Genomic DNA, 15,114 nt, shown 5'->3' with positions numbered 1-15,114 from the left:
GGGGGTGAGGGGGATTGAGAGAGAGGGGGGGGGGTGTGAGGTGAGGGGTGGGGTGAGAGGTGAGGGGTGAGATGAGAGGTGAGGGGTGAGAGAGAGGTGAGGGGTGAGAGAGAGGTGAGGGGTGAGAGAGAGGTGAGGGGTGAGAGAGAGGTGAGGGGTGAGAGAGAGGTGAGGGGTGAGAGAGAGGTGAGGGGTGAGAGAGGGGTGAAAGAAATAGGGAAGTGAGGGGGGGATGAGAGAGAAATGGGGGGGGGTGAGAGAAATGGGGGGATGAGAGAAATGGGGGGATGAGAGAAATGGGGGGGGAATGAGAAAGATGGGGCTTTAAAGAGATAGGGGGGGGTTGAGAGAGATGGGGGGGGTTGAGAGAGATGGGGGGGGGTTGAGAGAGATGGGGGGGGGGTTGAGAGAGATGGGGGGTTAGGGAGATCTGGAGGGCACTGGAACTGACCTGAATGGGTTGTTGGAACCAGGATCTTGATAGGATGTCCGTGGCCATGCAGGGAAGATGTTGTGGGTCAGGTGCCGGCAATTACATGCATTAGGCAACGCCTGGTTGGATGCCTTCCCTGCACCAGCATCCAGTGATGTCATGGGATCTGTCTGGATAGGAATGGTCGCAGGGAAGATGTTGTGGGTGCCGGCAATCGCAGCGGGCAGCCCGGCAACAGGCCTGGATAGATGGCTGCCTGCAACACCGGGCACCCAGCTACCCTGACATCACAACAGCTCAGCTGCACCCAGAAGGGGAGGATCCAGTGCAGCTGCACCACCCAGAGTTGCACTGTCACTTCTAAGTGCAGAGGCCAGGCTTCTGCATTTAGAAGTGACAGCAGCCAATGAGAGCCTGAGGAAGACATAGGGCTAGCACTGGAAGTGGCTGAACTTTGATCTGCTACTTTCCAGCAGGAAAAAAGGCCCTGCGGCCCGTCGCTGCCCTCAGGATGGTGTTACCCCTCTGGCAGCTGTTACACGGGTGTGGTCTGCACCCCCCGCACCCCCATAGCGATGCCACCGCTGGTCACATTTCGGGGAGAGAGAGCGTGTGTCCTGGCCATGCCAGATGGAATTACTTTAATATTCTGAGTACGTATAATCTGACTCATGAACGGCTAACTAACATAATTGGCAATTAAAAAAAAACATAACTCCATATCCCAAGATTCTTGATGTGTCAGAACTGTCACTTTTGATGGCGGTGTACTTATCATCAGGGACCAATCATGTTTAATTAAAGTTTTAGTACTTAAGCACTCCGATCCTAGAAGCAGCTCCAACCTGGATTCATCAGACTCCTCCCATCTGGGTCAGCACAAACCCTCTTATTAAAGTACACTACTGAGCAAAAGTTTTAGGCAGGAATGAAAAAATGCTGTAAATAAAGAATGCTTTCAGAAATAGAAGTGTTAATAGTATATCAATTAACAAAATGGAAAGAAAATGAACAGAAGAGAAATCCAAATCAATATTTGTTGTGACCAACCTTGGCCTCCCTATAGCTACACTTGCACACAGATCTTGAAGGAACTCGGTAGGTAGGTTGTTCAAAACATCTTGGAGAACTAACCCCAGATCTTCTGTGGATGTCGGCTGCTTCAAATCCTTGTGTCTCTTCATGTAAACTCAGACAGACTCCATGATGGTGAGATCAGGGCTCTGTGGGGGCCAAACCATCACTTCCAGGACTCCTTGTTCTTCTTTACACCCAAGATGGTTCTTAATGACATTGGTTGTACGTTTGGGGTTGTTGTCCTGCTGCAGAATACATTTGGGGCCAATCGCACACCTCCCTGATGGTTTGGCATGATGGATAAGTATCTACCTGTATTCCTCAGCATTGAGGACACCACTGATCCTGACCAAATCTTCAACTCCATTTGCAGAAATGGAGCCCCAAATTTGCAAGGGACCCTCCACCATGCTTAATGTTGCCTGAAGACACTCATTATTGTACCGCCAACAAACTACCGTCTGCTACAGCCAAATATTTCATATTTTGACTCATTGGTCAAGAGCACCTACTGCTATTTGTCTGCACCCCAGTTCCTAAGTTTTTCTCCATAGTTGAGTCGCTTAGCCTTGTTTCCATGTTGGAGGTGTGGCTTTCTGGATGTAATTCTCCCATGAAGACCACTTCTGGCCACATTTCTCCAGACAGTAGAGGAGTGTACCTGGGTCCTACTGGTTTCCACCAGTTCCGTGCTGATGGCACTGCTGGACATCTAACAACGTGGAGGGAAAAAAGCATGATGTGTCTTTCATTTGCTGCATTAAGTTTCCTTGACTGACAACTGCGTCTACGATCCTGAGCAATGCCAAGTTTCATTGCGCTTCTTCAAAAGAACTTGAACAGCACATCTTGAAACCCCATCCCATGCTTTGAAATCTTGCTGAGACCTTGCTGATGCAGCACAACTACCTTGTGTCTTGTTGCTGTGCTCAGTCTTGCCATGGTGTATGACCTGTGACATGAAACGGTCTTCCACAACCTCACCTTTGCAGCAGAGTTTGGCTGTTCCTCACCCAGTTTTGAGCCTTACACAGCTGTTTCTGTTTCAGTTTATGACTGTTTCCACCTCCATATTAAATTGATGATCATTAGCACCTGCTTGGCAAAATCGGTTAATCACATATCTGACTGTAATCCTACAAAATCCCTGACTTTGTACAAGTGTACAAAGTGTGAACGTGTAAGAAGTGATTCTGGTATGAAGCCAAAGGGTATTCACTCCAAATATGGATTCGACTGACTTTTCTGTTCACTCACTTTGCAATTTGTAAATTGATAAAATAATCAATCATAATGTATTTTTTTTAAGCATTCTTATTTTACAGCATTTCTTCACATCTGCCTGAACTTTTGCACAGTTTTGTACATCTAACGCTTAAAACTTTATAAAATTTTGGAAAGAGCCAAGCCAATCAGTGTTTTGTGGCATCCGCGTCTCATTCAGTCAGTGTTTTGTGGCATCTGTGTCTCATTCAGTGTTTTGTGGCATCTGTGTCTCATTCAGTGTTTTGTGGCATCTGTGTCTCATTCAGTCAGTGTTTTGTGGCATCTGCATTTCTTTCAATCAGTGTTTTGTGGCATCTGCGTCTCTTTCAGTCAGTGTTCTGTGGCATCTGCGTCTCTTTCAGTCAGTGTTCTGTGGCATCTGTGTCTCAGTCAGTGTTCTGTGGCATCTGTGTCTCAGTCAGTGTTCTGTGGCATCTGTGTCTCATTCAGTCAGTGTTTTGTGGCATCTGCGTCTCATTCAGTCAGTGTTTTGTGGCATCTGCATTTCTTTCAATCAGTGTTTTGTGGCATCTGCGTCTCTTTCAGTCAGTGTTCTGTGGCATCTGCGTCTCAGTCAGTGTTCTGTGGCATCTGCGTCTCATTAGGGAGATTTCCCTCACTTTCATGTACTGAAGACTTAACAGGAAGTAAGAGGATATCTTTCCAACCTGAAGGGATTTGCTTCATAGACTAGCGTCCCCATTGGAAGATTGACCCTTACCACCCATCCTGGTAAATAATATTCTAGACTTGCATGCTCAAGCAACTGATCAGCAGATTGCACAGCTAAAGTTGGTAGCACACACCAGGGAGGAGCATGCATGTCTAAAGGGGTGGGGGGCATGGGGGATTTGTTCTTTTTTAGAACTTTCATAAAAGAAGATCTGTTCCAGGGTATTATGTGTATAGAAGCCTTTGGGACCCTCCCTCTCCAAACTACCATAAAATACCATCAGACAGACCCAGTGATGACATTATTGGGTCTCAAAATAGGCATTTCCAGTAAAAAAAATTACTTTATTGAAAATTTTTTTTTTGCATGTTGACTGGGAAAAGGGAAAAAGGGAAGGCGTTATATGTGTTCTCTTTTTGATATATGTAAATATCTTTTTATACATTGAATCTACAGTTGAGCAGAGAGATTGAAGAAGTTATTAAACACTGACTGCCAATCCAGTCTGGTCATCAATGACCTCCAGTCACTACAGGTAAATGGGACCGTGGGCTATAGTGCATGGCAGAGTACAAAACCTTAATGTGTTACTAAACCCAGGAACCTGCATTCACTATATCCGCTCTCCCCGGACCCCGCATTCCCTATATCCGCTCTCCCCGGACCCCGCATTCCCTATATCCGCTCTCCCCGGACCCCGCATTCCCTATATCCGCTCTCCCCGGACCCCGCATTCCCTATATCCGCTCTCCCCGGACCCCGCATTCCCTATATCCGCTCTCCCCGGACCCCGCATTCACTATATCCGCTCTCCCCGGACCCCGCATTCACTATATCCGCTCTCCCCGGACCCCGCATTCACTATATCCGCTCTCCCCGGACCCCGCATTCACTATATCCGCTCTCCCCGGACCCCGCATTCACTATATCCGCTCTCCCCGGACCCCGCATTCACTATATCCGCTCTCCCCGGACCACGCATTCACTATATCCGCTCTCCCCGGACCCCGCATTCCCTATATCCGCTCTCCCCGGACCCCGCATTCACTATATCCCCTCTCCCCGGACCCCGCATTCACTATATCCGCTCTCCCCAGACCCCGCATTCACTATATCTGCTCTCCCCGGACCCTGCATTTACTATATCTGCTCTCCCCGGACCCCGCATTCACTATATCCGCTTTTCCCCGGACCCTGCATTCACTATATCTGGTCTCCCACAGTACACAGAACATGGAAATGCAATTATTTTAGTAAATATAAACTGCTAAATACCTTTTCTCATGAGCAGTTAGAGCAATCTTGTGACTTCTATCAGTGTCTAGCCGAGCACTGGTTAAAGCTTGTAGGAGGAGGAGTTTTCATTCTCCCCTGATAGTCCTATGAGGCTGAATAACCCCTGACACTCTGAACAGTGCTGATTGGCCTTGTGCTGATCAAAAAGCACCCTCTCCAGCAATACACACCAAACTGAGCATGTACAGCTTGCTCCCAAGGCTCTGTTCTATCAGCAGATGAATTGGGGACAGTAAAAGGAGGATTAAAGGCGACAGGATCAAAACGCCCATTTACACAATGTGTAAGATTAACCCCTTAGGTCCCACAGTGAGTATAACCAGCACGCTTTACTGCATCTACAGACTGATTGTACTGTTGTGGGTTTAGTAACACTTTAATGGACCTTCAGAGAACCCAGTACTGTCTCCCCGGCCCAGCAGTCTCCATACGACTAACTGCACACCACACTCTCTAAATCCTTTTCCGTTCTATTTAAAACAAAGGCGCACCAGCCATCCCCTCCGATACGACCCGTTCCGATAGGGTCACACGATAATCTGTCCTGATCCGCTCTTTAGCTCTCTGATTAAAATCATCTCCGCTTCGTTGAGGAACTCTGGTAAAGAATTTTCATCAAGCATCCTGATCATACAAGAACCCCGAGACCGAATGTCAGAGGAAACCACGAATAATGCCGCACCTACCTTCATCCATACAATAAAGGACATGAGAAGAACTACAATATTCACCACTTCATGTCCGGACACTGTTACCTCCTTCCACCCCGGGCACTGTCACCCCCTTCCGGTCCGGGCGCTGTCACCCCCTTCCGGTCCGGGCGCTGTCACCCCCTTCCGGTCCGGGCGCTTTCCCCCCCTTCCGGTCCGGACGCTTTCCCCCCCTTCCGGTCCGGACGCTTTCCCCCCCTTCCGGTCCGGACGCTTTCCCCCCCTTCCGGTCCGGACGCTTTCCCCCCCTTCCGGTCCGGACGCTTTCCCCCCCTTCCGGTCCGGACGCTTTCACCCCCTTCCGGTCCGGACGCTTTCCCCCCCTTCCGGTCCGGACGCTTTCCCCCCCTTCCGGTCCGGACGCTTTCACCCCCTTCCGGTCCGGACGCTTTCCCCCCCTTCCGGTCCGGACGCTTTCACCCCCTTCCGGTCCGGACGCTTTCCCCCCCTTCCGGTCCGGACGCTTTCACCCCCTTCCGGTCCGGACGCTTTCCCCCCCTTCCGGTCCGGACGCTTTCCCCCCCTTCCGGTCCGGACGCTTTCCCCCCCTTCCGGTCCGGACGCTTTCCCCCCCTTCCGGTCCGGACGCCTTTCCCCCCCTTCCGGTCCGGACGCCTTCCCCCCCTTCCGGTCCGGACGCTTTCCCCCCCTTCAGGTCCGGACGCTTTCCCCCCCTTCCGGTCCGGGCGCTCCCCCCCCCCCCTTCCGGTCCGGACGCTCCCCCCCCCCTTCCGGTCCGGACTCTGTCTCCCCCCTTCCAACCCGGACACTGTCTCCCCCCTTCCAGTCTGGACACTTTTACCCCCTTCCACCCCGGACACTGTCTCCCCCCTTCCAGTCTGGACACTTTCCCCCCCTTCCACCCCGGGCACTGGCACCCCCTTGCAGTCCGGGCACTGGCACCCCCTTGCAGTCCGGGCACTGGCACCCCCTTGCAGTCCGGGCACTGGCACCCCCTTGCAGTCCGGGCACTGGCACCCCCTTGCAGTCCGGGCACTGGCACCCCCTTGCAGTCCGGACACTTCCCCCCCCTTCCAGTCCGGACACTTTCCCCCCCTTCCAGTCCGGACACTTTCCCCCCCTTCCTGTCCGGACACTGTCACCCCCTTCCTGTCCGGACACTGTCACCCCCTTCCTGTCCAGGCCAATTTTCAGCTGTCAGCGCTATCACACTTTGAATGACAATTGCGCGGTTATGCAACACTGTACCCATATGAAATTTTTTTGCATATTTTTGAGACATATAAAACTTTATTTTGGTGGTATTTATTCACCACTGGGATTTTTATTTTTTTGCTGTATGAAAAAGTCCAAAAAGTTTTTTTAAAAGTGTTTTCTTATAAAATTTTGCAAATAAATAATCTTTCTTCATAAATCTTGGCCAAAATATATTATATTTTTAGTAAGAAAAAAAAAAAAAACTCAAATTAGTTTACAACCAAAAATTATAATTTTTCAAAAACATTTCTTTACATTTGTATTTTATTTTTTTATATTATTTATGGTTTTGTTTTTATAACATACTGTCACCCTTGTAGGGGGTGATGAAGATTTTTTTTTTTCTTTTTTACACTGATTGCTTTTACAGCGTTTATGGGTGTAAAAACAATTTCTCCTCTCTGGCTGCATTCCTGCAGCCATTGAGAAATACTGTGTGAGCTGTGATTGGTCACAGCTTGTCACATGGTACAAGGCTGTTGTGAATAGCCCTGTACCATGTGATCTCTTTGATCATTCACAGATTTCACATGTAGTAAGCAATGATGTCAGGAAGTGACATCTTGCTTACTACTATTCATGTGATCACTGATTGGCCAATCAGTGATCACATGATCGGGACCTCACACAGAGGTCCAATACAGCAATCGGTGTTCCGGATCGCGGTGCCGCGCACTCCCAGGGAGCGCACTAAGGCTGAAAATGCGGGCGCCGTTTATGAATGGCAACCCGCTCCTGCATTGCTACCGTCCGGCCATTTGTGTACATGGGCCGGAGGGAAGTGGTTAAAGTGTACGCCCAATCAAATCTTTTTTTCTAGTATTGATACAGTAGAGAAGGAAAAGAACTCAACGTTTCAAAAGTTTTTATTGCTACCTGGGACTCCTTAAGTCCTCATGAACACGGGACATTTTGAGAACGCTGGTAACGTTAGATGTGTAAAGTCACATTAAAAACGTGAGTTTTTCAGGTTTTCTTAGAGTTTTTTCCCACATTTTTCCGCTTTTGCTAGCATTTTTTTGACCCAAAAAAAGTAATTTTTTTGGGTCAAAAAAAGTCCAAAAACGCTGGTTTGCGTTTTACCGCATTAAAGTGTTTTTACAGCTGAAAAAACTCCTCTAGAAACCCAATAGTGGGGGTTTTTTTCCCAGCCAAAAAACATTGTTTACAGCCTGTATGTGTATGGACACATAGGAGAACATGCTGGGGAGTTTATGGGCTGTAGAAAACAAAAGTCAAACGCCAAAAACAGCCGCTGTAAAAACGTCCAGTGTGCATGAAGGCTAAGGGCTCATGTACACGGGGCGTTTGGAAAACTCTTCTGAACGATGGAAACTGACTGCTGGAAAACGTAGGTTAAAAAACATCAGTTTAGCCGCGTTTGCATACGGCGCTTATGCACGTTTATACGCATTTTTAAAAGATAACTTCAGGAGACCTTCCCAAATGCCCAGAATGCACTGAAAAACAGTAATTAATTAACTAGATCAGACATTTTGAGAGGAATAGAGAGAGTAGAAGCAGAGAGAGCAGTATGTGTTGAGATGACCTGTCTTTTCTGGTTGTAGTCACTATTGATCCCATGAGCATAATGCGGCGCGTTCTACCATTGTTTCCTTCACGCCAAACCTGGAACTGACTGCGCTGGTGTACCGGGTCTATTGGAATACATGGAGAACGCTTTGCATGCATTTCTGATGATGAAAAAAGGTTCCGGACAGCATCTGGATATGGAACAGTTAAAAACGCTTCTAAACACAAACGCTTATAAACGTGGTTAACCGCGTTTACAAGCGTTTGAAATGCCGGTAAATTCTACTCCTGAACACAAGTTTGTGGAGTTAAAAAAAAAACGAATGTAAACTCAACTGCCTGTAAAGGACGAGGTGTACATGGACACATAGGAGAACATTAGGGAGGGTTCAGGGGCTGCTGAAAAAAAGACTCAACAGCTCCTGAACGTCCATTTAGGAGTTGCAGTGTACATGAGCCCTTAACCTCTTCACGCCGGCCGAACGCAAATGTGCGGCCTTCCGGCGTTTGGGTCTAGACGTCGAGCGGCCGCACATTTGCGTTCTATTAAAAAAGAACATATGTGCTGAGAGCACGCGCCCTACACGCTTCCCAGCACACGTCTGGTACTCACAGAAAGGTCCTGATCTCCTCTTTCGATCGGGACCTTTCCCGATCATGTGACCGCCATGACGGCATGTCACATGACTCTAAACCCCGCCTCACAGCTTCTGAAACCCTTAAAGGGCTGGGAGGCGCCGGTGTGAAGGGGTTAAAGAGACGATGCTTCACTTCCTGTCTTGCAGACAACCTTTTCACCAGAGAAGAAGGAAAAATCTGTAACTGGCCCAAATACAAGCAATGGGCTGCCTTTTGGGAGGACTCATGCAAATATCCCTTGATGGGTGGGTGTCAGCCTGAAGAAGTAGCCAAGGCTAGGAGGGTTGCATTTCCATGCAGACTGCCTTAAGAATTTCCCACGTGTGATGCTGAGCCTCCGTAAATGGCAAGAAGTGATACCCATGAAAGAAAGGGGCAGGCTGGGGAGGAAAGAGCTAGATGATCCTAGATGTCCTCCAATCAGGAAAGGAGGCGGGCTCTACTCACTAGAAGATGCAGTTTCTAATGCACACTGTGAAAGAGTAAGTCATTTCAGTACAGGAGAGGACCCTTTACAACTGGACAAGACTGGACTGAAGGACGGAGCTCAGATTTAACCATTCTTTACTGATCGAAAATGAAAACAAAAAAAAAAATGTTTTGGTTTTACATACTGTATTTTGCAGAAAAATAGTTTTTGTGAAGAGGGAAAAGATAAAATACCAAAACTGGAAAAAAAAAAAATTAAAAGTACATAGTAAAAAAAAATCTCTTACCTGGGGGACCTTGAAGCTTGGCTTTTTTAACTGCAAAAAAATAATAAAACACATATAAGTAAATCACATAGTAATACATTGTGCAAACAAACGTACAGCAGGCTTGACTGAACATCCGAAATGAAATGTGCTAGAGGCGCTTATAGGACCAGACTTGAAGGACACATCTTGATGGGTGGAGAGTGACCAAGGAGGGTCCGCAGAAGGATTCATCTACTCCATGTAGCATTGACATGATGATGTCAGTGAGGGGATCCACAGAAGGATCCACTTATTCTGTCTAGTATTGACATGATGATGTCAGCGAGGGGATCCACAGAAGGATCCACCTATTCTATGCAGTGTTCGTGTGATGTTGTCAAGGAAGGAGATTCAAAGAAGGATCCACCTACTCTAGGCAGTGGTCATGAGATGATGTTAGGGAAGGAGATTCACAGAAGGATCCACCTACTCTATGCAGGGATGATGTGATGACATCAGCAAAGGAGATCCACAGAAGGATCCATCTACTCTATGCAGTGTTCATGTGATGTCAGTGAAGGAAATTCACTGAAGGATCCACCTACTCTAGGCAGTGGTCATCAGATGTCAGGGAAGGAGATTCAAAGAAGGATCCACCTACTCTAGGCAGTGGTCATCAGATGTCAGGGAAGGAGATTCAAAGAAGGATCCACCTACTCTAGGCAGTAGTCATCAGATGTAAGGGAAGGAGATTCAATGAAGGATCCACCTACTCTAGGCAGTAGTCATCAGATGTCAGGGAAGGAGATTCAAAGAAGGATCCACCTACTCTAGGCAGTGGTCATCAGATGTCAGGGAAGGAGATTCAAAGAAGGATCCACCTACTCTAGGCAGTAGTCATCAGAAGATGTCAGGGAAGGAGATTCAAAGAAGGATCCACCTACTTTAGGCAGTGGCCATGAGATGATGTCAGGGAAGGAGATTCACAGAAGGATCCACCTACTCTATTCAGGGATGACTTGATGACATCAGCAAAGGAGATTCACAGAAGGATCCCCCTACTCTATGCAGTGTTCACGTGATGTCAGGGAAGGAGATCCACAGAAGGATCCACCTATTCTACGTAGCACTGATATGATACAGTGTAAACATAACATCAGGGAAGGAGATTCACAGAACGATCCAGCAACTCCATGCAGTGTTGATGTGATGTCAGCGAGAAGCACCCTCCTCACTGACATCACGTCAGCACTGCATGGAGTAGGTAGATTCTTCTGCAGGTCTTGGTCTTTCGATACCCATCAAGCCCTGTGGTAAACCATCATGCTGCTGACCAGCAAAGTACAAGTATGCCACTGCCCACATATCAGCTGGTCTGCCATCATAGAGTCTTGGTCACACAACAGTCCCCATGATCACAGTCCTATGAATTAATAGTACGTGTAATACTGTGAGGCATGCCCAATGTCCAAGAGGAGTAGGGTGCCTCTTCTCTGTGGCCAAAGATAACAATTTGTAAGACTGCTGAGGACATCACAAGTAAATGTTCTGAAATCTCAGCTCTATTTGACTCATTTTAAACATTTTGGGACATTTTTGTTGAAAATGGGGGAGGCACCATCTTATCAAAAATTATGCTCATGCAGGATCTCACCTTTAAAACCATAGTCCACCTTTAACTAAAGTGTGATAATTGCACCCACATACATAAAACAAAAAATATATGCATTCAACAAAAGCTGGATGAAAGCTTTGTAAAGGCTTGCTGTGCACACTGCTCTTCTACAAGCTGAAGGCCATGTAGGCCTCCATAGTGGTATGGTGAAAAATCAAGAGATAAGAAAACAAGTGTGAGCAAGCCAAAGGATAATGAGAAAAAAAAAAAAAAAGAAAAAGGAGAGGTCAAATCTATTAATAGCAACAAAGGTTTCCTGGACCAGGAATGTGACCCCAAGCATATGATGTCAGCAACTATAATGGGCTCATACACAACCGGTCTTCCAGCTTGAGGTGAGAGCAGCAGCAGCCGGTCATAAAAAACAGAGTGTAGGACAAGGGTCACCATTCTACCAACACCAATGACTTCATTGTCAGACTCAGGAGTCACGGCAAAGGAACAGAGAACATTTTTCGGGAAGCCCTTGGTGTGACTTTTGCCATCATACTTTTTGCCCTGTTGAGCTTTAACCCCATGATACAGGACAGCTATAAACCCCTGTGCATTACCTAATTCAATTGGGGCATGGGGGGCACAAACCTGGCCAGGGGAACCCTACCTGTAACTATTACTAGATTGATATCTAAATGTTTTCTCTCTCTCCAATAACCCTTTTATGGTCTTATCACTTATATTCCACCATCACACTTTTATAAGGCTTCACATATATGGGCCTCACCTTGCAGAAGAGCAGTGTGCACGGAAAGTCTTTACAGCTTCTATCTTTTTCCGAAGGCTTGAAAAGCACCCTTGGTCCCCATAGTGGAGGACAGATCAGTGTATACGGAAAGTCTTTACAGCTTCTGTTTTTTGTCAAAGGCTTGAAAAGCACCCTTGGTGCCCATATTGGAGGACAGAGAAGTGCATGGCAAGTCTTTACAGCTTCTATATCTTTTGCCAAAGGCTTGAAATGCACCCTTGTTTCCCATATTGGAGGACAGAGCAGTGTGCACGGAAAGTCTCTACAGCTTCTATCTTTTGCTGAAGGCTTGAAAAGCATCCTTGGTCTCCATATTGGTCTCCATATTGGAAGACAGAGCAGTGTGCACGGAAAGTCTCTACAGCTTCTATCTTTTGCTGAAGGCTTGAAAAGCATCCTTAGTCCCCATATTGGAGGACAGAGCAGTGTGCACGGCAATATTTACAGCTTCTATCTTTTGCCGAAGGCTTGAAAAGCACCCTTGGTCCCCATAATGGAGGACCATCCTTCATTATGGGGAACAAGGGTGCTTTTCAAGCCTTCGGCAAATGATAGAAGCTGTAAAGCACCCTTGTTTCCCATATTGGAGGACAGAGCAGTGTGCACGGAAAGTCTCTACAGCTTCTATCTTTTGCCGAAGGCTTGAAAAGCATCCTTGGTCTCCATATTGGAAGACAGAGCAGTGTGCAGGGCAAGTCTTTACAGCTTCTATCTTTTGCCAAAGGCTTGAAAAGCACCCTTGGTCCCCATATTGGAGGACAGAGCAGTATGCACAGAAAGTATCTACAGCTCCTATCTTTTGCCGAAGGCTTGAAAAGCACCCTTGGTCCCCATAATGGAGGACCATCCTTCATTATGGGGAACAAGGGTGCTTTTCAAGCCTTCGGCAAATGATAGAAGCTGTAAAACACCCTTGTTTCCCATATTGGAGGACAGAGCAGTGTGCACGGAAAGTCTCTACAGCTTCTATCTTTTGCTGAAGGCTTGAAAAGCATCCTTAGTCCCCATATTGGAGGACAGAGCAGTGTGCACGGCAAGTCTTTACAGCTTCTATCTTTTGCCGAAGGCTTGAAAAGCACCCTTGGTCCCCATAATGGAGGACCATCCTTCAATATGGGGAACAAGGGTGCTTTTCAAGCCTTTGGCAAAAGATAGAAGCTGTAAAGACTTGCCATGCACAGTGCTCTTCTACATGGTGAGGCTGAACCCCACATTACTGAAGTGACCTAACAGAAGGAACCAGAGAGTGGGTGAGGACACATATCAGACATTGCCAGAAGTGTCGAATGCTAAAGAGTCTGATGGAGCCTGTAGCACTTCAACAGTTTAGAGAAACAGGCAAGTATACTATTTCTGAAAGAAAAAGTCAAGTGATGCTAAAGTGTTACTAAACCCAGGACCTGCATTCACAAAATCTAGACTCTCACAATGTACAGAACATGGAAATGCAATTATTGTGGTAAATATAAACTGCTAAATACCTTTTCTCATCAACAGTATACAGCAGTCTTGTGATTTCTAGCAGTGTCCGGGTGAGTACAGGTTAAAGTTTGTAGGAGGAGTTTTTATTCTCCCCGATTGCCCTATGAGGCTGCATAACCCCTGACCCTCTGTCTGGACAGCGCTAATTGGCCCTGTGCTGATCACATGCACTCTCCCAAGCAAAAAAAAAAAGAACTCTAGCAATACACACCAAACTGAGCATGTGCAGTTTGCCCCCAAGGCTCTGTTCTATCAGCAGATAGACTGGGGACAGTAGAAGAAGGGGAGGATCAGAGAAGACAGGATCAAAAAGCCTTTTTTACACAATACAGAGGAATAACCCCTTAGGTCCCACAGTGAGTATAACAAGCACGCTTTACTGCATCTACAGACTGATTTTACTGTTGTGGGCTTAGTAACACTTTAACATTTTGTTAGTAGAGTGCATTTTTCATCATGAATTTTTACACGTACAAGTAAACATGCATTCTTGTAAGATGAATGCTAAAATGCAGCTTTCATCTCCTGCTTGGGTCAACGTCCATTAGACTCTGCGGTGGATGGGTTCTGGACCATATGCTGCTTACAAACTGCTTACAGGACTTTTTTTTTTTGGGGGGGGGGGGGAGGAGTACAGAATTACCGAATATAAGGTCGAATTTCATCACAGATTCACCAGTCCGCTTACATTGATCTAGCTTGGACCGATGTAAATATGCATATTTCATACTTGTGGGATCGCTGTGATAGCTGGTCATCAATGTAGTAGTCAACGCTACTACAGTAAATTGGTCCTATCTTTGAGGTCCTGTGCCAAGCAGTTGCCCTGCTGCATAGTGACCACACGGGTGTGTCCACTTGACCGCCCCTTGCTTTTATTCTCAATGAAGGCTCTCTCTGAATTGACATGACCAAAGATGTCATGATTCCCAACTCGTCCAATTCGAGGACACCTTTCATTCATCAAGAAAAATGCAAAGTGTTCTGTGAATGGTGCCTGTCCCAAGGGGGCAACCTCCTACTATGCTGCAGGACAGCTGGCATGGGACCCGGAGGGATCCCACAGGTATGGAATATGCATACTTACATTGATCCAAGTTAGATCGGTGTAGCCATGTGATAAAATCTATACCTGGAGTTACCTTTAAGGCACTGCAATACAATGTGCTCGAGACAGGTACCCAAGTCCATGGCAATGTCCCTGGATTCAGACCTCCATGGGCTTACATTTGGTGCCCAGTTGACACATCTGGACCTGGCTCCTCATCTTCAAGGCTTAAGCTGGACTTCCTGTCTTTTGATATAGTCTTTTATTCACTACCTTCGTAATCTTCTATTTCAGGGTTTCTCAACCAGAGTTCCATGGAGCCCTAGGATTCCTCAAGATGTTGCTAGGGGTTTATGGAGCAATGAGTAATTTTTGCCTCTCAGGTAAGTTCCCACTGAAACCATTGACCATTTTAGCGATCTGCAATGAAGGGGTGAGGGATTCTTCCCCATGGCCACAAGAGTATGAAGCATGCTTCCCACTTACCATCGTACTAACGTACCATGAGTTGTAGATACGGTCGTTTTTTTTGCAGGGGTTCCCTGAGACCGGAAAATTATTTCAAGGGTTCTTTTGTGTCGAAAAGGTTGAGAAAAGCTGCTCTATTTTGACAATGAAGTGTCATATTTAAGAGGTGGTATCAGA

At 46.9% G+C, this 15,114-nt stretch overlaps 1 protein-coding gene across 1 annotated transcript in view; it reads right to left on the bottom strand.

Annotated features, from left to right (window-relative positions):
• LOC149436248 (uncharacterized) overlaps positions 1-15,114 on the bottom strand; it is a 285,326-nt gene that overhangs the window by 184,079 nt on the left and 86,133 nt on the right. Inside the window, 1 exon segment of the mRNA XM_089661820.1 lies at positions 9,562-9,591. Within this exon segment, the coding sequence (XP_089517946.1) occupies positions 9,562-9,591 (30 nt within the window).

The sequence above is a fragment of the Staurois parvus genome, unplaced genomic scaffold, assembly GCF_062004578.1.
Source record: "Staurois parvus isolate SC_StPar_1 unplaced genomic scaffold, SC_StPar_1.0 ptg001394l, whole genome shotgun sequence".
Lineage (NCBI taxonomy): Eukaryota > Metazoa > Chordata > Amphibia > Anura > Ranidae > Staurois > Staurois parvus.
This window is presented reverse-complemented; position numbering and strand designations above follow the sequence as displayed.